At 40.2% G+C, this 25769-nt stretch overlaps 2 protein-coding genes across 8 annotated transcripts in view; one reads left to right on the top strand and one right to left on the bottom strand.

The window, feature by feature from the left end:
- Positions 1-3099: 3099 nt before the first annotated feature.
- myb (v-myb avian myeloblastosis viral oncogene homolog) lies at positions 3100-12014 on the bottom strand. 5 transcript variants are annotated; one of them, XM_032543470.1, is made up of 17 exons: positions 11835-12014; positions 9758-9875; positions 9452-9523; positions 9251-9343; positions 8243-8463; positions 7503-7710; positions 7315-7383; positions 7085-7189; positions 6527-6687; positions 6406-6493; positions 6057-6233; positions 5658-5776; positions 5445-5559; positions 5238-5333; positions 4941-5039; positions 4720-4803; positions 3100-4487 (listed from the first exon to the last, which is right to left on the bottom strand). In XM_032543470.1, the coding sequence occupies exons 1-17, from the start codon at positions 11855-11857 to the stop codon at positions 4374-4376; spliced, it is 1962 nt and encodes a 653-aa protein (XP_032399361.1). In that variant the 5' UTR covers positions 11858-12014; the 3' UTR covers positions 3100-4373. The 5 variants fall into 5 exon arrangements, with proteins under 5 accessions (XP_032399361.1, XP_032399359.1, XP_032399360.1 ...); XM_032543468.1 differs by having other exon boundaries at positions 6406-6687; XM_032543469.1 differs by having other exon boundaries at positions 3100-4484; positions 6406-6687.
- Positions 12015-17327: 5313 nt separating this feature from the next.
- The window catches only part of hbs1l (HBS1-like translational GTPase), a 23345-nt gene continuing 14903 nt past the window's right edge, over positions 17328-25769 (top strand). The window contains exons 1-6 of one of the 3 annotated variants that reach the window (XR_004336171.1): positions 17328-17670; positions 18348-18413; positions 18646-18774; positions 18983-19231; positions 20058-21825; positions 21873-22742. Coding sequence is in view for 2 of the 3 variants with exons in the window: in XM_032542900.1 (XP_032398791.1) it covers positions 17628-17670; positions 18348-18413; positions 18646-18774; positions 18983-19231; positions 20058-21619 (2049 nt within the window). In the remaining variant the exon portion in view is untranslated. Of the gene's footprint in view, positions 17671-18347; positions 18414-18645; positions 18775-18982; positions 19232-20057; positions 22743-25769 lie in introns of those variants that run through there. The other 2 variants (XM_032542900.1, XM_032542899.1) reach the window with 2 other exon arrangements.

Here is a 25769-nt window from a genome sequence, read left to right as displayed (position 1 = left end):
GTATGATTTCCTATAAATGAGGTTTATTGACCATAAATTCCAAAAACGACTGTTAAACTAAAGTTAATAAGTTAGTGTTATGTGTGTTGAAAACGTCAAAAAAAGTGACAAACGTTGAAAAAAAAAAGTGTCAAAAGTGTTGAAAAAAGGGACAAAATTATAAGAAAAAGTTAAAAACATCGATAAAAAGCGTCAACAAAAGTGTCGATTTTTAATTTTGACGGGAAGACAACACAAGGGTAAAAACACTGAGCTTCACTCTTTGTCAACACAAACTACTAAAATGAATGGGCCTACTGCTCTGTGTGTACCCACAGTACCTTTACAACAATCAGTTTACTCATCTATCATTAGTTATGTCGGTGTCAATCAACGGCATTACCCCATAAAACACTACACTATAACAACGGCATGGGATTAAGCCGCATGAAAAGAGACTTGGTCTACGATTTATATTTGGCAACAGTAAGCTATTATGTCATAAAATAAGAGAAAGTTGACGTTAGTGATGGGTCAAAAACACCATTCAGCGTGACACAGCCTTCATGATAGCCAGCTAGTTAACGTTAACGTAAGCGAACGCCGCAGCATGTCATGAACCGCGGGTAGCTAGTTAGCTAGCGCTAACTGCTAGCTCAAGCTGGTGCGCCATTTTTGTATTATATTTGTAACTTACCTTGATATGTCACTTCAAATTTGACGGTGAATTTTTGAAGGCCTTTATTTTGCAATCTTTCAGGAGGCAGAGTAGGCACTTCATTCTATAGGAATGGGCTTTCACTCCAACAAACGAAGACATGGACTCTGAGTAGGGCTAGGGGTGGTCTCCTTCGTCACCCTCATCGCCACGATCACTCGAAGTTGAAGGTGTTGAAGGTTGGTGTCACTCGTTCTTCCATCTCGAAACAAACTAAAAAAAAAATCAAGTGTTCTAAATGCAGGCAGGCAGCCGAGCAACAGACAGAACGGGAGCACACACGGTGTTTTTATAAGACCGCTTGGTCGCTTGATTCGCTGATGAGCTTCATCAAACCTGGTGACAGAGTCATCTTCTGCTCTGGCAATGATAATGTGGGTTTGAATTCAATTCAAACCCTCAATTTTATTTATAGTATCAATTCATAGAGTTCAAGAGTTATCTCAAGACACTTTACAGATAGAATAGGTCTAGACCACACTCCAGAATTTACAAGGACCCAACAGTTCTAGTAGTTTCCTCCAGAGCAAGCAACAGTGGCGAGGAAAAACTCCCTTTTTGGAGAAAAGTCGGAACATTTTTATATTAGTGAGGAGTAACGAGTAAATCATTAAAAAAAATGTATTGGAGTAAAAGAAAATATGTACTGAAATAAAAGTAGAAGTAGGAGAAAAAAATAATACTCTAGTAGAGTGCAGATACAGCCTTTTGGTAGTGAAGCAGTTCTACTTCGTTACTATTCATTTCTGCCCACCATCAATCATCCTTTTCACACTACAGCATATTATGTTTCCATCTGGGTCTATATTGTTTTTGTCAATAACCCACAATCCACACACACACACACACACACACACACACACACACACACACACACACACACACACACACACACACACACACACACACACACAGAGGCAGCTGCCTCCTCACTCAGTGGAAGCAGGTGTCTGTAAATCTCGTGGGGTTTGGGGCTTTTTCTCTTCTTTTTTTTTCTTTTGGGTGTAGTAGAAGATGGTGAAATTCCCAATGTGAAAGTCTGCTTCTTGCTGTGGCCTCTTTCCACAAGACCCCCCCCCCCCCACACACACACACACACACACGCTTAACCACACACAATTTTACTGACAGGGAATTTTTTTAACGCTCATCAACCCCTCACTATAATCTTGTTGCTGTCTGTTTACACAATTACTATTACAATAGTTACAACCAAATGTTCTTATGTTTTATATGAATATACAGTATATGTGTCGTATATCTGTGTGTTACTTAAATGCTGCAGTAAGCATGAATGCACCTCCCGGAGAAGTATTTCTGTTTAGGCCTGCCTTAAATATCACAGTTCCTGTCGTGATAAATGTCATTTCTGTTTATGCATCCCTCCGAGACTAGTGTTTGAGATGGGAATCTATATTTGAGGCCAGTGCGGTGGGGTGAGGTGGGGGTGCAGGTGGCTGGATGGAGGAAGGGAGAGGATGAGGTGTAAATATAGCTCCTGGTCTTAGTCTGGGCCCCTTGGCTTTCAGGGCCTCACAGGAAAACATGTCTTCTCAAGAGACTAAATAAGGAGCTCATACATGAAAGTGTGTGTTATTGGAGAACAATGAGGACTTGAGGACTTGAGAGAGAGTTGACGGCCGTTTTTTTTTCATCACATCTGCTCATTACCTTTGCAACCTTGACAACAAACTAGAGCTGGGCGATACATTGATATTATATCGATGTCGGGATATGAGACTAGATATCGTCTTAGATGTTGGATATCGTAATATCGTAATATGGTATAAGTGTTGTAAGTGCATTACAGCAAAGTTGTACCACACTTACCAGACTGTTGTAACTGTTCTATTATTTGCCTTTTCCCACAGTCATTATATCCACAATACTGATATTTACCATAAATCTCATTGTGTAAAGATTTTGTGAAAACACCAATAGTCAACGCTACAATATCGTTGCGGTATTGATATCAAGGTATCTGGTCAAAAATATCGTGATATATGATTTTCTCCATATTGCCCAGCCCTACAACAGACCTTTGTGGCTGTAGGATTGAGTGTGTGTGACTGTGTGTGTGTGTGGGAGATGAGAATGGAGTATTTAAACACTAGTCCTCGTAATAGTTGGCATATTAGAGACAGAGCAAATAGTTCATTTACATTAAAAATGACTCTAGAGAGTCTGCCTTCACAGTGGTATTTACACTTTAAACCACTACAGGCTATTTGTACTAAAGGAAGGACTATAAGCATGTTTCCAACTTAAATGTACTGTATGTCAATTGTGTTCATTGTCTGTGCGGAACAGCTTTTAAACTGCTTAACTATTACATCTTCAACTGAAGATACTTTTATTTCATTTAAAATGAAATACTTCCAAAATTACACTAAACACAAGTATGTAATAAAAACAACACACTTTATTTACTAGGCAGTATAGAAAAGTATAAAAAACATTCCAAACTTGGACTGTATAAATGCTTTCATGAAATCATTTTTGCTCAAAAGCTAGTATAAAAACAAGGCGTGTAAAAAGATTGTCTGCTAAGTGTTTGACATGGGCTACTGCAGTCTTAGTAAGAAAACACAATGCTGATTGAATAAGCATAATACAAAAATACAAAACGATTCAAAGAAATGTTAAAAAACAAAGAAAACACATATAAAAAGTTTCAATTCAAGGGATTTGTTTGTAGCAAAATATAAAACATCAGTGTTTAGTACTCCCACTTTTTATGGATAATATAAGATATAAGAAGTGCAGCTTGGTCTTACTCTTACTGGGTGAAGCTCATGGTTTCAGACATATAAGCTCATTCAAGATTGTTTTTAAATGTTTCAATATATATACTTAGACTTTTAACACATATGTTTGTTCATTGAATGTTTCCTCATACAGGATTTTGTGAAGGCCAGACATAAATTGAAAGTTGAAATGAAAACTGAATTTATATGAACTAAAGGTGCCAACGTCAGGTAATACTAATAAGGCTGGCCCCTTTTGTTGTGTAAAACATGATCATTCTTAGAATAATGATGGAAGAACAGATGCAGCTGTTCTTGTTCAGTAGTTAGGTGTTTACATGAGGTGCACAGACCAAGCACTTAAAATTCTCAGTAGACACAAAAAATAATAATAAAAGAAACGGAAACGTTTCATGACTGGAATAAAGAGGTCAGTTTTGAATTCATTAATATGCCTTTGGATTTATGATAATGCTAACAGGGCTTAAATACTTTACTTACAACACTGCTCCATTGGCCAATTAAAAAAAAAACAACCAACAACAACATTATCATTATTATCAAAACAAAAGAAATAAATTAATCAACTTGTTCTTTATATTAATATCAAAATTCGGAATTAATAATACAGCCCAATGCAAATTATGTAGCCACCGTTTCCCATTTATAATACAACATCGATAATAACACAGTGACAAGACCAAAAGTAATAGGACGTACAATAGAACCCAGAGCAAATTCTATATAAAAGATTTCAAAAACAAAATAAATGTTTAGTCTTTGGTTGGTTGAAATCCAACAAGTGTGAGTGTAAAACCACCAATGGCATAGCGCCTCTCCCAACTGTTGTACCACAACAAATATGTCATCCGCGGCGCTGCGTCCAGCGCAGGGATTGTTGATCTTACAGTCCAACATGTGTCTCTAGTCTACATGACCAGTGTCCTCGTAGGGTAAGTGTTGATGTACTTGTGGCTCTGCTCGGAGGCCAAAACGTGCTCCTCTGTTTTCCCACAGGTCACATGTTCCCAGGAACTGAGCTGCTGCAGAGAGAACGAGAGGGCCATGAGTTTTTTGTATCATTTTTTTTTTGTTCTGCAGGTTAACGGAAAAAAAAAAAACTACTGGCCCGATTTCCATGAAACTTGGTGGAAAGGTGTACCATGGGCCGAGGAAGAACCCATTCAATTTTAGAGCAAATTCTTTTTCACTTTTGTTAACATTGCGAGATAGGGTATGGCCTTGGTGGATAATTACATAGAAACGTGTACACACCTGTAGTGGGCTGGCCATGCCTCTGTGAGGGAGGTGGTAGGTTTTGTGCCCGTCTTCACTCAATAATGAGCTAGTGAGTAGGTCCTTAATGAAAATGTAAAAACATAAAAACATATTTTAGCAACAGAAGTCAAGATTAAGATTTAAGGATGTCTGTCTGTGAGTAATCAAGGACAGCTTCACATTAGAGAACATGAACTGTTAGGTTAATATGAGCTTACAGGTACTTCCTGTGCGGGGCCGTTTGGGGAGAAGAGCTGTGTGTGAAGGTCTTGTCCTTCCCACTGCATACATGGGCTCCCCTCACATGGGGACTCCACCTAGGACCCAAAATACATCACAGTAAATATCACCATGGATACATACAGTAGTCTCAAACAATGCTACTGATAATTAGTATATAATTAATAATAATGAACTTCCACATGAAAACAATTACAGTACTTCTTTTGTCAGTCTCGCATTTATCTGGTTGTTTTTTTACATATGTGTGCATGTTTCTGTTGAGTGTTAAGTACCTCTTGTTTTATTTTCTTGAGAGGAGGCTGCTCAATGGCACACTCCATTGGCTCCTGCTTGATGGATTGTACCATCTGCTGCTCCAAAGGGGAGTTCTGGAAAAGACACACATACCCCAGTGAGTCACAAGGACACTTTAGCAAGCACAACAGAAGGTAATATGACAAATTCAAGACTTGAGATATTTTTCAAAGTCTTTTCCTCACCAGTAGTTTGAGGGGTCCATACTTGGCCTCCTGCATGGCCAGGGCTGACCTGAAAGGTGTGGGTGTACAAGGAGATGACTCCAGGAGCGAACGACGAATGTTTGGCGTTCTGAACCTGAGAGAGAGAAAGAGAGAGAACAGTTTTTTAAAGCGTAATTTGCCACAATTCTGCATATTTGTGTAAGAAAATGTATCGGAGACAATGCTGCTTACATTTCATTCTCTTTCTGGGGTCTGATAGTGTGGTTGATCGGAGGCTTGGAGTCCACAGGCGAGCTCATTGGTAAACTGTCATTGTCGGAGTGTTCTGGGCTCATTGACTGGTTGAGAAACTATGAAAAAACAGAAGGGAACCCAGTTAATTAAAGTAGCGTTATAGGTTTATTTTGAAGCAGAAACAATCTGGCAGATCATGGAAGGACACCTGGTCTGAACTACAGAAATGGAGAGAAAAAGGGAAAAGAGGGACGGTGCTTCAGAAGACAAGACATAGATAAAATTATTGAAATGAAACTAAAAGAAAACAATTTGTGAATGATTGGTTGTTGATATCATCAAGGTGGCAGGTTGGTGATTGGATGGATTCTAATCAAACGCAGCTACTTTAACTACCTGTGAGGGTGAAAAGGGAAGGTTTCTGACTGGTGAAGGCTTGGGGGTTGAGCAGATGAAACCAGCCCATGCTCCGAGAGCAGTTCTTGAGCCCTGATTGGGCAAGAGCCTGTCTGTTCTGAGAACGCTCCTATCCAAGAGCCTGCTGGTAGTGGCCTCATCCACTGAGGAGAGGCTCTAGGAAAAGGGCGGGAAAATATGGGATAAAGCCCATTACTCTGTAAAATCTATGTTGCTACTTGCTAAGCTATCCGATTTTCATCTTGACACAGTTGGTCATGACCCACAAAAATGAACATAATGTCATCACACCATGTAGCCCAAGGATAAAGTAAATGCAGATACTCACTGAATCAATGACACAATCCATGAACTCTGGAATAGTATCTGAGAACGTCGGACTGCTGTGATTGCTGTTATTGTTGTTGTTGTTGTTGTTGTTGTTGTTGTTGTTGTTGTTGTGGTTGCGGCCGTTATTGCTGTGGGCGCGTGTTGCAGAGGCGCTCTCTTCAGGTAGGCAGCTCTGGTCGAGAGGCAGGGCAGGGGCCTGGTGATGAGGTAATAGCATTACACCATCTGAGCTGTTGGTCAAAGAGCTCTGGCTGGCCCAGCTTGGATAGGACAAATTCATCTAGGGGAGAAAAGGGTATAAAGAGTGAGGGCTTGAAATACCTGTCAAAGAATAATCATCAGAAAAAATATGAGCACAGCAGGATGAGTGTAGAGCCTGACAATAAGGGAAGAGGTGTCAAATTTGAGCAGATGAGAAAAAAAGGAGAAAGGGAACTTCAATGTAAAGAAGTGTTGAGTAGAGGGTTGCACAAGGGGTCATGCACACGCGCTAAAATGGCAATAAGGTCCTATTTCATAATTTTTGCAGAAACCAACCCCCCAGATGTTTCCTCCTCACAAGAACACACACACAGATCTAACCACTGTCCTTAAAGCCAGGGTCAAATGCCAAGGTTGTCACACATATTTCGAAGCTCACCCGTGCCCACACTTACGCAGACACACATGCGACTTACTGGTCGTGATGGCTGGCCCCTCAGCTCATCTTCTGTTGACATGAGCAGCAGTTCGATCTCTTTCACCCTCTGCTCCTTCTCTGGGTCCTCCTCACTATAGTGTCTCTGAGAAAAAGGAAGCAGGAAGCAGAGTTTGAGCAAGAATTCATCTTCACTTACAATCCCTCCTGTGGCCTCACTATCTAGTCTCACTAGTGAACAATTATGCTGCGTTTACTTGCTGTTTTTACCTGTATAGCAGCGGTTCCATGCTGGGGAATGTTTAGCAGGTTCAAATGCAAGGCCATGGGTAACGGTATCTGTTAAGCCAATCAGAAACACACATCCAAATCAAATTAATCAATCGCCTGCACCTACACAATCAGCATAATTTAGTTTTCCTGCTAGCATCCCGAGTTTTAGTTTAAAGCCCACTCACTCTGTGTGTGTCGGAGATGTAGGTGTAGGGAGGCAGCTGCGAGTGATTATGCGAGTGGTGAGGGAAACCCATGATGTGAGCGTTGGTCTTCACATAGCCATGGCTAATGGAGAGCGAGGAGTTCTTTGCTGCGATCTGAAGATAGCCCTCCTGTTCCACCTTTCGCCTCATGGTGGAGTTCCAGTGGTTCTTTATAGCGTTGTCAGTCCTGGGTGTCATAAATAACACATATTCACTTACAGGTTATTCATTACAAAACACATCCACATGCCCACAAACATGCACAATGCGAAGACATCCTGGACCACTAGTGGTACAAGCACACACAGAGGCTGCCACAGATCACACACACACTAACACACACACAAAACTGATAAGGATATCAGGACAGAGCAATGGCAATGGCAAAACTAAAGTATCTTTTTTTACCTAGTCTTATTCATTAGCTTCTAGCCCTTTCTCTAAATGATAAATGTCAGGACAGGGTGTTTTCATAACCTTATTTCTCCCAATCATTCTGTATTCTATCTTTTCAAAACAATGGAAATGTTTCCGTATTCACACCTCCATCTTCTTTAATGTTCTATATGCTCACTTCATCCCTTTTCTAAATTGTTTCTTCTCTCTTCATTCCTCCTTCAATGTCCTCCCCTCCATAACATTGCTCAGTCAACCAACAACGGTTTAGTGATTCATCTAGCTTCTCTTTTTCACCTTTCTCTCTTCATTCTCTGCCTTACCTGCCGGGGAGCAGCTTAGCGATTTCGGCCCAGCGGTTGCCCAGCTTCTCGTGTGCCTGGTAGATGATTCGGTCCTCCTCCTCAGTCCACGATGTCTTCTTCACCTCAGGGTTCAGGTGGTTGTGCCAGCGCTCACGGCACTGCTTGCCGATGCGCCCCTTCAGGTGCTTGGCAATCACAGACCAACGCTTGGCTCCATACTTCTGGACAAGCTCAATCACCTGTGGCACGTGTGTGTGTGTGTGTGTGTGTGTGTGTGTGTGTGTGTGTGTGTGTGTGTGTGTGTGTAGGAGGAAGAGCATTGAAAAGGAAGGGAAGTAAATGGTTGTGGAGGGGCATGAGGAAAGAGGAAGGAAGGAGCAATAACAGAGAGGAGAGGGAGAAGTAAAGGGGTAGAGAGTAAGAAAAATCACAAGATAAAAAGTTCACAGGTATATAAGGTGTAGAACAGATAGGAGAGAAAGTGACAATAAAAAAAAGTTGTTAGTCAACCAGACAAATCTCAGAAACGTATACATTGTGCCAGTGAATGCTTCCCGTCCCCTCCCTCCTTTCCCCTTTCTTTATCTCTGAACATGTAGAGGTGATTGAGAACACCTGCTGGTGAGCACTGAGGGAGTTTCCAGTGGAACGTTAGCCACTCTGCTAATCATTAAAGTGGCATCTGAGTGGAAATATAACTCCTTTGGACTAGCCCAATAAATACTGCACAGGATTTAAGAGACTAAGCATGTTACTTGTTGAGTAACATCAACTTTTTGGCAAACTACAAATGTGCAACAGCAGCCAAGGAGTTGCTACAGAATAGTTTTTTTTAACCTGGAAGACACTTGATTGCCTGTTTCCCGTGACTGGTATCCAACTACGTTACCCCAACATCTAAAGGGTTTCTGCATTACTACTGTATGTGCAAATACAAATGTGGTTTTGTCATTGATTTTCAGTATTTTGTGTGAGACCTTTTAAGTTCTGAGTGCATTAAAGTTTTCTAAAAGGCTGTTTTCTTACCCTCTGGTCCTCCTCTTTGGTCCACGGCCCTTTGATGAGCTCTGGGTTAAGAACCTTCTGCCACCTGTGCTGACACTGCACATCTGTACGATTCTGGTAGGTTAGAGAGCAGGGATTAGTAATCATTCTTATACTATGGGAGGTTTTTGTGTATGTGTGTGCATGTGTACATGCATGTGTAAGCACAGGCCTCCTACTTACAGTTAGTAAGCTTGCAATAAGTTTCCAGTCTTCTGATCCATGAAGCTCAACAAGTTTCTTCAACTTCTCATCCTGAAAAATATAGAAAACATATTGCAGTTTGTCAGCCTCACTGCAATGAACATCACTCCCAGCTATTTAACACAATAGTCAGTCAATGTGGTTAGACCAGACAACAATAAAAAGAAAGGTCCTAGGGACTGATCTCTCCTTAGGTCATTTCTATCCAATATGTGAGCTGTGTTAAACATTCTGTATATGTAACAGCAGGATTTGAATTATTTCGACTGGTCTTTATGTGTGTACCTCTTCTCGTGTCCAGCGTGTTTTGCCTAGGTGGCGTTTCCCTGCCTTGGCCAGTGATCCATCATAATCATGTTCATACATCTCAGTCTCCTCCTCATCCTCCTCGCTACTGTAAACACTGCAGACAAAGAAAGAGAGAAACTCAAAGAGAAATTCAGAAGAAGAGGTGGAGGCTGTGTGAAAATAGTGTAAGATAATAGAAAAGAAAATGAGAGCACCATAAGAACCTGTCTATTTCCAAACTACTCCCTAATGATCTCTTTAAAGAGTGCATAAAGAACTCAGCCCACTCTTTAATTCATCAGGTGTCAACACAGACAAAACCAGTCATTCTTGAAGGTTTGGGTGCAGGCTTTTAGCCAAGACACCCACAAGAGGAGAGAGAGAGAGAGAGAGAGAGAGAGAGAGAGAGAGAGAGAGAGAGAGAGAGAGAGAAGAACAGCAAGTGGGAGGGAGGGGGGGGGATGGATGAACAGGTTCCAATGTTTTTGGTTTCCACAGATACTGGGATTGGCACATGCGATCATAATTTTGTGACCCTGGCGTGTTCAGACCTGCAATGGTTTGCATTGTACAACATAATCATGCACACACACACACACACACACACACACACACACAGATAGTTTGTTAACCAATCAGAGTGTAGAGCATGGACAACGTGGAAGCTAAGTAAGATACTTTAATGTCATACAGAGAGAGCAACAGGTGAACAGGAACCCCACTGAGGTGTGTGTGTGTGTGTGTGTGTGTGTGTGTGTAATAGAGGATATTTAGAGTGGATTAGCTTCCTTATTTTATCTAAATAACAGCAATGACCATACAGAAAAATGTACAGCAGTCATTTTCTTTTAAGTACATTAAATGCTGATGTGTCAATTGTATGACATATTCCAGAAAAAAAAATTAAAGAAAATATCATGCCAAATAAAAATCGCTGAGCAGGCTACTTCGTGTGCACAAACAACACGCAAACAAAAGTTAAATTCACGCACCTAAACTCTAATTGGTCAAACTTAACACGCAAGCTCAATGCAAGTAGCCGGATGCTTTTCAGGGAAAGTTGATGCCGATCGATGCTCATCAAGAAAGTACACAACACGGTAAGCTGGTGAGAGTGACCGAAGTTTAAATTGATGGCGATTCTTGTACCAAAACATAGGAAATACACAACATGCAGCCACTTTTCGAGACAAGTACACGTAGGAGACGCTGAAAGCGCAGTTTCCAAAATAACAGTGAGCTTTCAGAGATGCTGCGGCAACATTCAGGGTGTATGAAAGTTTCATTAAGGCGGGTTTAAAATGACCTATATGACAGCTATATTGCTGCAGGCTATAGGCTAAGATCTTATCTGGAAGTTAAAAACGTGAAAAAGAAAACAAGTCTGTAGGGCTGAATAGGGTAATGGTCAACAAAGCGCCTATTTTCAAAACCTTCATTAACTAAATTTAGGACATGGAAATGCGTGTTGCAATACATTCAAGTCTGTGAGTGCGTTTTGACAAGTCACATGGACTCTATGCTGCATTGTGTTTAATTTAGTATTTATTCTAAACTCCTATCCACGCAGTCCTGCGCACAGCGTGGCACGAGCCTGACCACCCGCCTAATGTTATTAATCCGCGCGTGTGTTTTTGAGTAAGAGAGCGACACAGAGAGAGAGAGAGAGAGAGAGCGAGAGAGAGAGAGACCCCTTTCTCTCTCTCACCACTGACAGAAGCTCTAGAAGCGCACATGCCAGATGACCACCACCTGTCATGGGCGCGCGAGCGAGACATCCACACCACGGCTCACGCTTTAACGGCCAAGAAAACAAACAAAAAAAATGGCTTAACGTTACAAACACAGAAAGAGCTTAGACAACTAAAAATGTAATAAAAAAGATCAGTAACTCTGTCAATAAGCTGTACCTTTAACGTTCTTCCCTCAACTCATGCCGTATTCAACAACGTAAATGATGGCTAACGTGAAAAGAAAAACAGTAACAGTTAACGTTAACTGCGTACGCTATAAGACGAGAAAAGAAAGTTAAAGATGATACAAATTCAAGAGTAAATGGTCTGTTTGAGCTTACCTGTTTCTCGGCCGCCGAGCCATGTTAATATCTGTAGAGCGGCTCGCAGGTTGCGCTGAGCACGTACTTTCACTATCTGCGCTGGGTTTGTTCTCCCGGGGAAGAGGCAGGTTGACATTAATTTAAACTACGGCAGCCTCCACTACTGCTCCTCCCCTCTCCTATAGCATCCCGGTAAATTTGGCGCTCCTGAGAGCATGTGGCAAACTGCGCATGTCCAACACAGGATACTTCAAATACCGTCCGACGTTTTGAAACTACCATTAAAAAGACACGAAAAAGTCCGAATTTTAGGTAATATCCAAGAAAGCGACAGCAATTATAACAACACTTATATTTCCAGAAAACGTATCAACTTGTGTTGTTTTTTTCGCTGAGGAAAACTTTGTAGTCTACCATCTATACCAAAATCGGTTTATGATGCGTAGCGTGATAGACACTCTCTTACATTACATATTACAAGTGCCATGATAAAATGTGGCTGGATTGTATGGCCTAGGCTTACTGCAAATAAAAAAAAAAAAATGGTGGGAAAGTGGATAGTGAATCGTGCGTTGGACAGTGCCACTAAAACATTTACAAAGTTTTCTTGAATGCACCAGGCCACAACACATATAGTAGACTTGTCAAAGGCGGGTTTAGCCTTGTTGTCCGCGCTAAACGCTTTTTGTCAACACGATTTGCGAGTTACATTTTCTGATAAAAAAAAAAGGAGAAGGGAATTACGTCCATGGACGTAGTTAATCAATCGCGGAATAGGGTTTTGGCATGCGAGGAAAGTTAAGTTGCAATGCTGTGTTCGCGGCTACCTAGAATGCCTGCTGGTGTTTCAAATTGCCTAGATGCCTACAGATATTTCACAGTAGGCTAATAAAAAAATGAAAGACCTTGGTCTTATCATCCGGCGATGAAATTGTTTTTTATGTTCGCCTAGACAAAGAAAGTAATGTAGGGGAACTTCAACTTCTTTCGCAGGGATGTGTTGCACATAACTCATAGGAACTTCCTTTAAAACACACGATAATATGTGAAGTTGTTCGTCAAATTATCTTTGAAAATCTTTAAACGGCAGCTTGCTGATGATGTCCTTGCACTCATTAAAAATGATAATAATTCACATTTACATTAGTAACGAGTTGATCCTGTTTTTCTGCAGCTCTCTCTCAATGATGGACCCTATCATAATGCTTCTTTCCCAGCTGTAACTTCTGCATTACTCTGTAGGCCTAATGCAATTGGCCACCAAGTATTAGGATTATCTTGTTTTGGTTAAGTTCTCCATTCTTCCTGCAGCCATTCATTAAAGGGGTGAGGGTGTGTGAGTGTGGGGGGGGGGGATGCTTTATTTGTATAAATGTGTCTTCTCATTGTATTAGTTCTTCCATACGCGACCGTATTGCCCTGGTCACTTGTAATTACCATCACCCCAGACCAGCCTATTGTACCAGAGCAGTCATCATAATAGTGGCCTGATAAAGGACTACATGTACACATTCATACACTCATTACTATTTGAAGCAACAGGGTGGATAGAGTGCTTAGTGAAGGAAAGCACTTACTGCGGACAGATAAATATCAAGATAGCCTACAGGACTGGACATGCAGTACAGCATGGACTATTTATTTTTACTCTATGTTATTAATGCAATCTATTTGACTATTGGTTCAAAGGCTATTTGTTACATAAACAAATGCCAAGTTGCCATTGCTGTAGGCTTCAAATCCTTTACACACCTGTGTACACAAGCACTGTTCAAGTCATTTTGCCTTGAGGGGGTGGTACTTCTAATCTATTCAAAACATATTTTAATTATTGCCGCTATTCTGCAAGATTGCAACACAAGATGCCCCACAGAAAGAAATGTGGACCAGTGATATAGATACAGCACAAAAGAATGATTAGCCTGGAAAAAAGAAGCAAAATAAATAACCTAAATCATACTTCTACAGTAATGCACAAGTAAAGTATGTAAAGTAAAAACAAATATGTAAATTATATTCTGTCTCCACTCATCTGATTTGTGTGCATATTTGTAAGTAAGTGCCTTTACCTTTTTTCTGCACAAGCACCAAATGTGTCTTTTCCCTCGAGGGTAATATTAAAAACTACATCTTGTTATCTGAAACCAAATTGAATGAAGGGAGCCAGGGCATGCAAATTCCCCAGTAGGTTGAGCAGGAAGCCTGAGACCCATTGATTCCAAGCTGAGGAAATTTGCATGGGCGCGATTGGACAGGTTAAAGGCAGGTATTGTGATGGCTGCCCCTTTTGCAAAGCATTGTGTTCAGGTTGGCTCATTTGAATGATTTTTAATGATGGCCCCTGGGTTTAAGATATCACCCCACCAGGCTTTCGGATCCAGACCTGGGAAGGCCAAACGTGTATTGTTAATTGTATGTGTATGTAAAGGCCTGCACTGAAGAAGAGTTGATCCCAAGTCAAATAGTGAATGTGATCCTGTGTGGTTATGTGGTTAAATAAACAAGCAAAGGATTCATACATCACTATTGTTCTGCGGTACATTGAAATCATCATTCAGGAACATTCATTTTTTAAAGTGTATTTTATTACACCTACTTGCCTAATGAATGCGTGTGGAAATAGTCAAACACGTGTCAAGTCGTGTTTTTAGAACAAATTTAGTTTAAAGTAATTAATTGTTCCCTTTTAATTGCACAATTTGTTAATTTGAGGACCTCGTGTGTTCTTTCATTGACTTTAGTTGTTTGGGGCCACCTGTCAGACTGCCAAAGGTCTAGGTTTTGCATTTTCTGCAAGAGTGAGTTCCTGTGAAATACTCTTCCCATGATGCCTTGTGCCTAAATTATGTAAAGCATTACCTCACTGCCAACTTTTGGGATGGACGTCCCCCCTCACCCACTAGCACTTGCTCTTCTTCAATTACACCAGGATTAATGTTTTCAGATTTGCATGCTGTTGTTGACAGATTTGCAGTCCTTTGCTTTAACTTGATTCCATACCCTTGCCATCCACTTGCTAACAACTATGTCGTACATCTGTTAGAATTTAATACAATTCAGTTAGAGAAGAAATATGATGTATGTATGCAAACCATGAAGTGTATTAGTCGTTCAATTATATACATTCTACATCATTTACACACAGCACCAATCCGCCACTGATCCGCTCATTCTTCTTGCAATCTGTCAATCCATCTGTTTAATCCATCTAATCAGCCCAACATTAATTCTCTTTTAGAAATCCTTCTCGGCTGCCACTGATTCATCCATCCGTCTTTCTGTGAACTCTGTAGCCACATCTGCAGCACAGATTTGACCAAAGAGTGTTTAAAAGACATTCAGTGGAAACAAATGTTCAGATCCTGTGTAGAGGTGTGAAAATCACACCCCAGTCTTGTAGCAGCACAGACACATATTCATCTCTAAATCTGACTATAAATAAAGCAGAAAGACTTCAACAATTAAAAGAAAGATGAAAAAAAACAATTTTTAGGCTATTTGGAATGACAATGTGCTAAAGACTTTGTATTTGAGTAAAGTTCTTATTGTGTTTTGATTACTAGGTCTACAAAAGGTTATGTTAAACAAGGACAATGCATGAGAAAAGCTGCAAACACCCAAAAAACAATTTTAATGTTAATATTTCATGCTTTGCTTTTCACTTAGGAAATATGTTCCATTTCCATTACATATCAGTTGCTCTTTGCTGCCTTTGGTTTTAGAGTGTCCTAGAAACCTTTTAGTGATGCAAAAGAAGAGTACCCTCACTGTCACCTGTGTGACCCTGTAAAGTGATCATGTTTGTGTCTGTTTACCTGTGTGCATGTGTTCCAAAGAGTGTGTTTGTGTGTAGTTGTTTATTTTGACATGTAGATGTGCAACCAAGACTTCAAAATGCAGGAAGTGGAATTTTAGAGGGGAAACCTCCACCCACTTAGAGGCACGCACGCGCTTAACCTAAGGTGAAACTGCACAATAAATAAACTCATCTGCTATCCTCTCCCGATATGAAAGATTCTCCCTCCTGTTCTTACTAGCTACTGCCAATGCAAGCTGCTCTTTGTCAAACTGCCAGTTGCAATATGAGCCATTCATTTTGAAAAGGTCTTTACAATTACCTAAGCAGACGTCTTTCTTTATTCTGCTCTATTTATAGATTGGGGAGACACGCCAAACCTCATATTTCATTTCACCCGTGCAGATGTGCAAGTGTAAACTTCACCTGCATCACTGGTATCAGATTCTTGTCTGACATTTTCATCTTCTACTCATTTCTTGGCACACAGGCTATTGTAGAGGAGATCAGGACAACATAATGTATCAAAAACCACACATGCATAAACATGCACACAAATGCATGTGACCACAGAGTACATATATTGTTTATATGCAAAGACCAAGTCACAGATAAACACGGTCACAAACACAAACACACAAGATGGTACAAACATCTATTTCCCTTTTGTGGTAGACAGGCTATAAGTTTCTTGTGGTACAAAGATAGTAGGAAAAAATGATGTCACTCTTTGGGTGCGTGCGTTTGTGCGAGACGTGCAAGTGTGGGATCAGATGGGTTGGTCTCTAACCATAGGGCATAACCTTTGACAAAAAAATGGTTTAGACATTCACACCCCAAGATCACAGGGGGGGTTGAAAGTTGTATGTTTTATTCTGTGCAGGTAAACTCCCTCATGTTCTTTCAGTGCACTTCTCTTGACCTGAAATAATTTTCTCAAGGTTGTGCAGAGAGGAAAAAAACCTCTTAACCACTTTGTAATGATTCATCTGCCTTATTGTGCTTTTTCTTTTACATTTTTAAGACATCATCATTAATATGTGTTTCCTCATTTAAAAAAATGAAACAGAATAGTGCTTGACTGTATTTTGGTCCCTTGCAAACATATTGACTAAATGTATCATCTCCATAATCATCATCAGGATCACAGGGTTTTCTAAGAAAAGAAAAGAAAAAAAATCAGACATTTAACATTTAACTTCAATTCATACCCTTGTGACCCTAATCACTAGATCTACAACCTGTTCAGTGGCCTACTTATTAAACTTACACCTCTTCCTGTAGCCACGGCCCTGGCCCTGACGATTTATGATAACATTATTGTTAGCCTATATTTTTGTCCAAGTCAATTTTCCTCTACTCATTCCAATACATGTATTAGTTCCAACTGGAGATAATCGTTTTCTACAAACATGACTTGATTGGAAATCAGTTCTGTCAGACAGGGTGCAAGTAAACCTTGTTTGGGAGAGCTGATCCCATGCAGTCATGTGTAATGAAAACTAGGCCGCATTGGAGGACCTGCCACAGGACGAGACCTAAAATAAGAAGACAATTAAGACTACTTTTGTGTTTGATACATTTCTCATTTATGCACATCTGGTATGGATATGGATATGTACATACTTTTGATGTACGTTTCCTTTGACATACTTACTTTTAAATAAAGTTTACAAAAAAAACTGCAACAGGAAGTTACGTCAGTTAATGCAATGCAGTGAATTTATTTTAATGCCTAAATTATTTAGCGTGCCCCGGGCTTGCCATCCAGCAAAAGACACAAAAAACGGCTAGATTTGAGACCTTTAAAAAAAAAAATAAAAAAAATATCTGATTTATTTCATCTATTTCCGAGTCTACTGAATTGAATCTGACCCGACAACGTTAACTTAGCTACTGCTGTAGCTAATTTCACATAACTGCAACAGCAATGGCAGTCGGGCAGTGAGACACATGTCAACAGTCTGTGAACCGAAAAACATTTACGCTGGGGGCGAGAGAAGACACTTAGCAAAATGTCTCGGCACAGAAATGTTCGAGGTTACAACTACGATGAAGGTAGATAACCTTAACTAGCTAGTTGGTAACGGTTTATGCATTTCTGCAAGGCCGCAAACCGCTGAGATCGTTAGCCGCTAAGCTAAAATGCACTGTTAATTGTCGCTCTAGCAGCTAACACTAGCTAGTTTAACGTTAGCTGGCAAGATAACGTTGTTGTCGTGTCACTTGGCACCCGGCAGTAGATATATTGCACTATAATACTATTAACTAGCTACTTATCAACCTAAGCTTTCAGAGTAACGTTACAACTTTATGTGATGTGTCTATAACTTATAATGTGATGAAACCTAATGTTATCTAGCTAAGATGTATGTTTACTAAAGTTAACGTTATTGGAAAGCTAGCCAGCTTGCTAACTTTCCAGTGTTTTGAAATGTTAACAAACTTCTAATACAAAAGTTCGATATGGTATATAGACGTCCTCGATTTTGTTATCTTATTAAACCTCCCAAATTCTTAAACCTACAGTAAATGTATTACAGAAAATTACCAGACTCATAATTTACTGTTTGTTAACGTTAGCTATGCATTCTGTAACATTAAAGTTGCTGGCATGGCAAAGTGACAGCTCTAACAAAGGACTCTTTCTCTTTACTGCAACTGCATTACATGTGTATGTTTTGTAAAGTCGAGAAATAGAAAAATAATTTAACCTTAATTATATTTTCTTCTAGATTTCGACGATGATGACATTTATGGACATTCTGTAGATGACGACTGCTGTATATCACCAGCAACAGGTTGGTATCAGTGAATGCAACATTATAGATCAACGAGAGTATATGTGTGTGCTGATAAATCAGACAATAATAGACAATATTAGACTATGAGAACTTGCTTCACAGGATTTTTATTTATTAAGTTTATTTGAATTTTCAATAAAGGATTTATTTAAATATTCAGCATTAACCAGACATCGCATCTCCTAGTTTTTAAGCGTCCAATAAGTAAAGACATTTGTGGTTTGTACAGCAAATCAGTTTATCTACTCTCGTCAAGAGAGGCAAGCACCAAAAGAGGGGCCTTTAGAAGAGGAAGAATATGAAGATGACGTACCCATGTCCCCTACCATCAGCCACAACCTTGACCCTCTTGACCAAGGTAATATTATGAAATCCACACAATGTTATACAAGTGACAATTAACGCAGATCTTCTGACCTATACCTTTTGATCTTTGTGTTTGAAAATGTGCTTATTAGAAACATTAAGGCCCTGTTGTAAAAGTAGTTTTCTTTGTTTAATTTGTCGTTTTTTTTTAGGGTCACAAGTACAATGTCTGTGTCTAAAGTGTGTGTTATACCTTATAGCCAAGCTGTATTCCTGTCTGGACCATATGCGGACTGTTTTGGGAGATGCAGTGCCAGACTCAGTCCTGACCCAGGCAGCCATAAAATGTGGATTCGACCCACAGAAGGCTTTGGATGCAGTCCTGTCTGAAGACGCTAAGACAGCCCCAGTTACCAGTACCAATGAAGAGACGGCTTTGGTAGCAAGAGTTAGCCAGGAGAAAGCGCCGCTTCCACAAAGAACCAAACAAGCGTCCGTGGCTGAAAAAGGTACGCCTGGAGCAGAACAAATTATGACCAACTTATTGGAGATATTGCACAGTTGGTTCACTATAAGTGTTTTTTTTCTTGCCATGTAGCTACTGATAGATCTAGTTTTCATTTTGAAGGAATAATACTCAATTACATGATTTCATAAATACATGGTAGTTACAGTGCCTTGCTTTGCCTACAGTGCACAAATAAGGCCTATTCTATTTGTATTACTCAATAATTAGAAGTAGTTAAGTACAGATAAATAAAATTCTCACTGTGATATAATTAGGAATTACACAAAACAAATATTAAAGTAGTAGGTTTGAGTGTAATTATGAATATATTTGGCTTTTAGAGTCCAGTCAAGAGCTGAGAGCTTTTCAGTTAAAAGGACTGTAAATACAAAGAAGGCTGTACTGTAAAGAATGAAAGATAACAGAAATTGATTTAGGCCACTTTAATTAAAGCATTAATATAAAACAGGATCAGATCTTGGTTAAAAAATAAGAACTGGAACTGTTGTAGATTGGACTGATGAATGATTGAAGAAGACATACAGTAGCTTGGTGGTACTGACATCTAAAACTGTGTCTACTTGAACAAGAGATAATTTTGAATCATGTTCATTAGTAATGTGTACATGAAAGCTTAACAACCAGGAGCATTTCACTGTTCATTTTTTACACGTGTGCGATGACACATTTTAGTCATGCAAATGTTTAACAGAGTGCCTTCTTTCTGTTCTTCTCCCTCTTGTTTATTGCATGGTTCATCTGACTTCTGTTCCGTGGTCCTCCTGTCTCTCCTCTCCGACAACTACAATTGGCTCTTGTAAGGTAAGGAGCCTGCTTGCCCGCTTCTCACACAGACATTACATCCAATGCACATAAACCCCAGACTGATTTGTGCAAACAAAAATACCTTCATGTGCAAACAATTGTACCCAACTTGGGTGACCTTTTATCGCAACATAAGGTTGACCCTGTTGTTAACAGCTCTGAAACTCTAAATTGTATCCATCAAAACAAAGGTCCAGGTGTTAGCAGTGGTGTCAGTCTGGCACAGCTCATGTCACAGCATGAGCAGAAGAGTAAGGCGACGGGAGTAGTTAACTCAGGGGGAGGTTTGGGTGTTCCCTTAAGTGCTTTCACCATAGGACCTAATTCACCTCCGTCCATCATGTCTAATCAGAATAGTCTTTCATTGGGAACATTGGCATCTTTAAACATGACTTCAGCATCTCACGGCTTAGCTCCCTCGCTCCTCTCAGTTTCGCTACATAGTCTGTCGCTGAACACTCCCAAGATAACAACTGCAAGTTCTTCTCTGGCTGCTCCTCCTGGGTTTGGGAGTCTCAGTTCTTCCCTCTTAAGTAATCAGCACCCAGTGGGAATTGGGACTGGAGGCAAAGCCACAATGGCTGATCCCAGGGCAAGCCAGTCATTGGCTGATTTAATCCAGGAACATTCAAACCGCAGCCCAACTATGAGTTCCTCCTTTCCTACTCCCCAAAGCAGCATAACTTCTGTGACGTGTCAGGGGATGGCTGCACCAGCACAAACACTCTCGCTGTCTGGTCTCGCTTCACAGCATGAAAACAAAAATATGCACATTCAGTCACAATCACAGAGCACTAAACAACCAGCAAACACACTCTCCTTTTCTAAACCAACCAAACATACTCCTGCATCCCTAGGTGGTACTGTCTCACTGTCACAGCTTGCCCTGCAACATCAAAACAGTTCATTTACTTCCCCTCAACCCATCAGGGCTGAATCTCCAGCAAATGCTCTGAAACAACCATCTGGCATCTCTGAGCTGCTCTCTTTGTCACATTTGGCATCTGAACACAAAAGCAAAACCTCAACCACCTCAAATGGGTCACAGTACTCTCTCACCTCGCTCCTTTCACCAGCTAAATCAGAGGGTCCTGATGTGTTAGCAGAAAGTACTACAGAGGTTGGGACCAAGCGGAAGCTCGACCACAAGCCATACAACCAAACCGTCAGGCTACCTAAGCTGAAGCAGGCCATTGATTTGAGTGCTCTCATTGCCCAGTCAGATGATGCGGGCCCTCGTCCCTTTGACAATGACCTCCCTTCACCATCCTTTCCAACTTCAGTTGCCGCGGGGCTGGATGCTTCAGTTTTTGCAAAACCATCAGTATTTGCGATTACTTTGTCGATTCAGAGCCACACACAACAGAAGAGGGTAAGAAATATATTGAGGGGAAAAATACGAGATCAGAGGACAGGAAGCGGTTATCAGGCCTTCCTGTGTAAATCACAGGAGGAGTCCGGAGAGCATCATGTACCTCTCTCGCCAATTGTACCATTCCGCTTTGACGCGCCTTCACCCGACGACATCGTCCGGGCTAATCAGCGAAAAGCTTTCACCAGGTAGAGAAGAGGATAACATTTAGCACTTAATTCGGCTGTGTGTAGTTGGTGCTACATTGACTCTCTTGGGACGAGAAGCTGAGATCTTTCTGGTGGCCTTTCCTCCACCAACTGAACTAAACTCAGACAGATGCAGCATTCAATCATCAGTCTTTTTAACTGAAAAACAATAAACTTTTGGGACCAACAGTACGACGGAATAACACTCTGGTTGCAATTCAGTGCTAAATATTCTTCTAGGAACTGTATTACTAAAGTATTATTATTATTTTATAGAGGCAAGCAAACAAGTCAATGCTGTTTAAGTCAAGCAGGATTACAGTAAATACTCAGTCTCTCGCAGCTTTTAAAGTACTAGTATTTTATTACTACTACTAAACCTACTAGTATTTTATTTTCTCATTTACTGTAAATTTTTTTCTACTATTTAAGTCTATTTTTCTATGCTTGGATGGCCATTTACGTTTTAATTGACATGTTTTGTATGAGAGTAAATTAGTATAATCTTAGCCAGGGGAAATTCATATATATATATATGTGTGTGTGTGTGTATGTATATTTCTCTTTCTGCATGACCTCTTTTCTAGTTTTGATCTGCATGAACCCTCAAAAGAGAAAAAGAGGTTGATTTTGTCTGCAGGTGTGCTGCAGCTATTGGAATATGGATCATTTAACCATTGTTCTGGTTTACTGCTGCCTGTGTTTGAGATCATGGGGTAGACATTTTGGTTTAGAGGACACCTGTAGATTTTCCCATGAGGGAGCGAGAACAAATGCACACACACACACACACACACACACACACACACACACACACACACACACACCACACACACACACCCACACACACACACACACACACACCACCCACACTCTCTCTTTCTTAATGTTTGATATTGAAGAACTGAGTTAACTATGAATGGAAGCACTGTGAATAAAGAGTGCACTGTGTGACTCAAAATGAATGCCTTCAGACCTGAGGTAAAATAATTTTTGTTTTGCTTTTACTAGCTTTTAATATTACAATGTACAAATGAGTTTGGTTTACACTGGGTGTGTCATGACATTGAGCCAGAGGTTAATTTACCAATTTCGAAATAAAGATGACTGCACGTAGGTACCCTGAATGCACCTGTGTCTGGGCGTGTGTCTCTGGTTGGGTCTGGGTGTGCTTTAGTGTGTCAGAGTGTAAAAATGATATTTGTAGGCTTGTTCAATTGACCTTATTCTACACAACCAGTTGAAATGGTGCACTATTCTCTATTTGGATCTAAAATGTGAGGGGTGGAACAATTCCCAAAAGTACCGTTTTGGTTCATATCACAGTTTTTGGTTAAGTTCGGTTCATTTTCTGGGGGCAGTGGTGAAGTATTTGGAATACAATGAAAGGAAAATGGCTGGATTTCAATTAAAAGGAAAAGTGTCACTGTTCATAAGAAGAAGAAGAAGAAGAAGAAAAAAAACTAACCGCAACACACTGGTCACTGTTTTCAAAACAACACTGATCTGTTCATTTTATTTTTAAATTTCTCTGCAAGACAAATACAGTGCGTTATTTACTGTGGTGCTCTCTACTCCCCGACTCTCCCCTACTTGTGCTGTCACTGGACACACTGGCGGGATTTCTTCGTAAATGTGCCATCATATTGGTAGTAATGCTGCAGCATAGCATAAGCCAGATGTGTTATATAGTGCTTGCACACAATTGCACCTTTATTCCATCATCGTCAGGTAACACTAAATCATAATAATACAGCACTGAGACGGACTGACAGCTGTACTCGGCAACATATTCGTGCCAACTACGATTTTGTTACACTACGGCGCAAGGCTTGCTTAAACCCTCCATCCCTAGTGGAGTATATATATATGTATGTATGTATGTTTGTATGTATGTTTTAAGTATGCACTATTGGCATTGGTGTAATCATATTTAGGAGATGGATTTTCATTGGGGGGGGAAAAAAAATTCATTGGTTTTAGAAAAAATACTGCATTATGTATCTGGTGCAGTGTATGTGTCTTTTTGTAGGTTAGCCCAGTGTTACTTAAGGCATCTGACATGTTTAGTGTGAGTCATTGGTATTGGTTTGAATGCAGAATCTTTCCCTTAAAGAAATGCATGATTAAGACTTAAGATTGGACTAGGACTGGTTCAAGGGTTGGGACATTATTACATGTACCAACAGCAACAACCGTGAGGAGACCCTAAAAATCTACCACTTAATTGTATTACTGTCGTCGTCAGTACACTATTCTGTGTTGCAGTAATGATACAGGAGGAGATGAAGGTGGCTGATGTCAAACTTGTCTTACTGTTTAGTCATTTTCTTGCACAGCCTCATTGTTGTCTGTTAGGATGCTCTTTGAGCAACAGGGTAGGGTTGTGGCTAGATGTGTGTAAACGTTATAAAGACGCAGAGAGCTGAGTAAAGTGAACCCTCAGGGTCGCAAACAGACAGGAGTGCCTGAGGGAAATGATACATAATGAAGTGTAGATAATGGTAATAATGACAAGTCAAACATTTGAAGTTAAACAGGTTTTTCAGTGTTTGTGAAGTCCCAGGTGAATCAAGATGTTTGGACAATATTAGTTGTATTAGGGATGTTGTGGTGTGTTCTGTGAGTGAAGATACGTAGCTACATCTTTTCTAGATGTGAAAATCTAGAAATGACTAAGTCTCATTAACTAGTTGGTTTGTCCAGCCACTTTTTGTCCTTTTTTTTCTCTTAAAGCGAGCCAGTGTGTGGGTTTGAGCAGGAAGCTGCACTCTTGGAGAAAATGTCACCCCAAGCACACACCGTCTCGGCACACAGCGGCCGATCATCTAACTCTCTGTTTCTCTTACACGCCACCTACGTAGGAAACTCTGATCATGTCTCTTGACTTTCACAACTTTGCCAAAGGCTTTGACAGATCAAATCATTTAATGTCTTTACAAGCTCTGCAGTTCTGCAAGGCGTACATGTTGCACAAACATAGTGTTGTTGTGATGTGGTGCCAAAGCTGGAAAATACCATTTTTCCCACGACAAGTGGTCAAAAGAAAACGGGTGCATTTGGATTGACATGCTATCGATACTACTGCTTTGTTGTGGTGTGAGATGTTGACAGGAAAAAAGGGCTTAGAGAAGAATAGGATGCTTTGTTTGAATGGAAAAAGCTGCAAGAAATATAAGAGTTGACTTCCACAGAGGTTGAAGTCACATCAAATCCTATAATATCTCATAAAGCTGTGATGTGACAGTTTGCGGAAGACACGCACAGTGGCTTCAGAAATCATTTTGGATCATTTATGATCTACATGCTGTGAAGCCTGACTTGAAAAAAAAATCTTTGCTATGACAGCAATAATGTTTTTGCGCTAATGTATCAGTGGAAGTGCAGAACATTTTATTTAGAAGGTTATTCAGTCATCGGAGTCTCAACTGTGGACGTTTTTGAGTTAGCTTGGTACCGACCTATAGGCTATAATTGACACGTTAATATTTTTGCAGTTGCTTGTTCAAGTTGGAAGCTGAGAGTGTATGGCGTTTTATCAATACCTCTGATTTTTGTCGATTCCCCTGCGGTAGTCGGCTTGGTCTCTCTCGCACTGTCTGAAATCACTATCTCATTCCCTTCCCCATGTAACAAACACTTGTATATTACAACAAGTTATGAGTATCACATTGAAATTTAGGACACTTTTGAATCGTCCTCTTCTTGCACCAGCAGTTCCACCTGCCTTGTCACACATTGGTAATTTGCACATCTAGCGATGGAGTTAGCGTTTTGTAGAGAAACCATTGTTCAAGAATATTTATTGCATTGATTGTTAGCTTGATGAAGACATAATGAACAGTAACCTTCCACAACAGAGAGACTTTACATACAGAACAGGAAAACAACTAACTTAATTCATGGCATGGTCAAAGAAATTGAAAACCTAAATTAAAAAAAAAAAAAAAGTCACTCAACTCTTCTCCAGTATGCCATGTCATTATTAGGGTGGATGATGATTACAAAATCAACATCACGCTATTATCACTTTGCCTATTAGTAAAAGCTGTTCATAAAGTTCCACCATACAGACAACCTTTTTGAAAGCTCAGGAGTTATTTTTATATACAGTGTCTCTCTCTCTCTCTCTCTCTCTCTCTCTCTCTCTCTCT

The sequence above is a fragment of the Etheostoma spectabile genome, chromosome 18 (assembly GCF_008692095.1).
Source record: "Etheostoma spectabile isolate EspeVRDwgs_2016 chromosome 18, UIUC_Espe_1.0, whole genome shotgun sequence".
NCBI lineage: Eukaryota > Metazoa > Chordata > Actinopteri > Perciformes > Percidae > Etheostoma > Etheostoma spectabile.
This window is presented reverse-complemented; position numbering and strand designations above follow the sequence as displayed.

What these genes read in the sequence shown, in the direction of transcription:
- myb (XM_032543468.1), bottom strand. Translation starts at nt 11,857, where the DNA reads ATGGCTCGGCGGCCGAGAAACAG. An exon ending in ACATCTCCGACACACACAGA is followed by an intron (nt 7,384 to 7,502) that starts GTGAGTGGGCTT and finishes TTGGCTTAACAG; the next exon opens with ATACCGTTACCCATGGCCTT. An exon ending in TGGATTGTGTCATTGATTCA is followed by an intron (nt 6,234 to 6,405) that starts GTGAGTATCTGC and finishes CCCTTTTCCTAG; the next exon opens with AGCCTCTCCTCAGTGGATGA.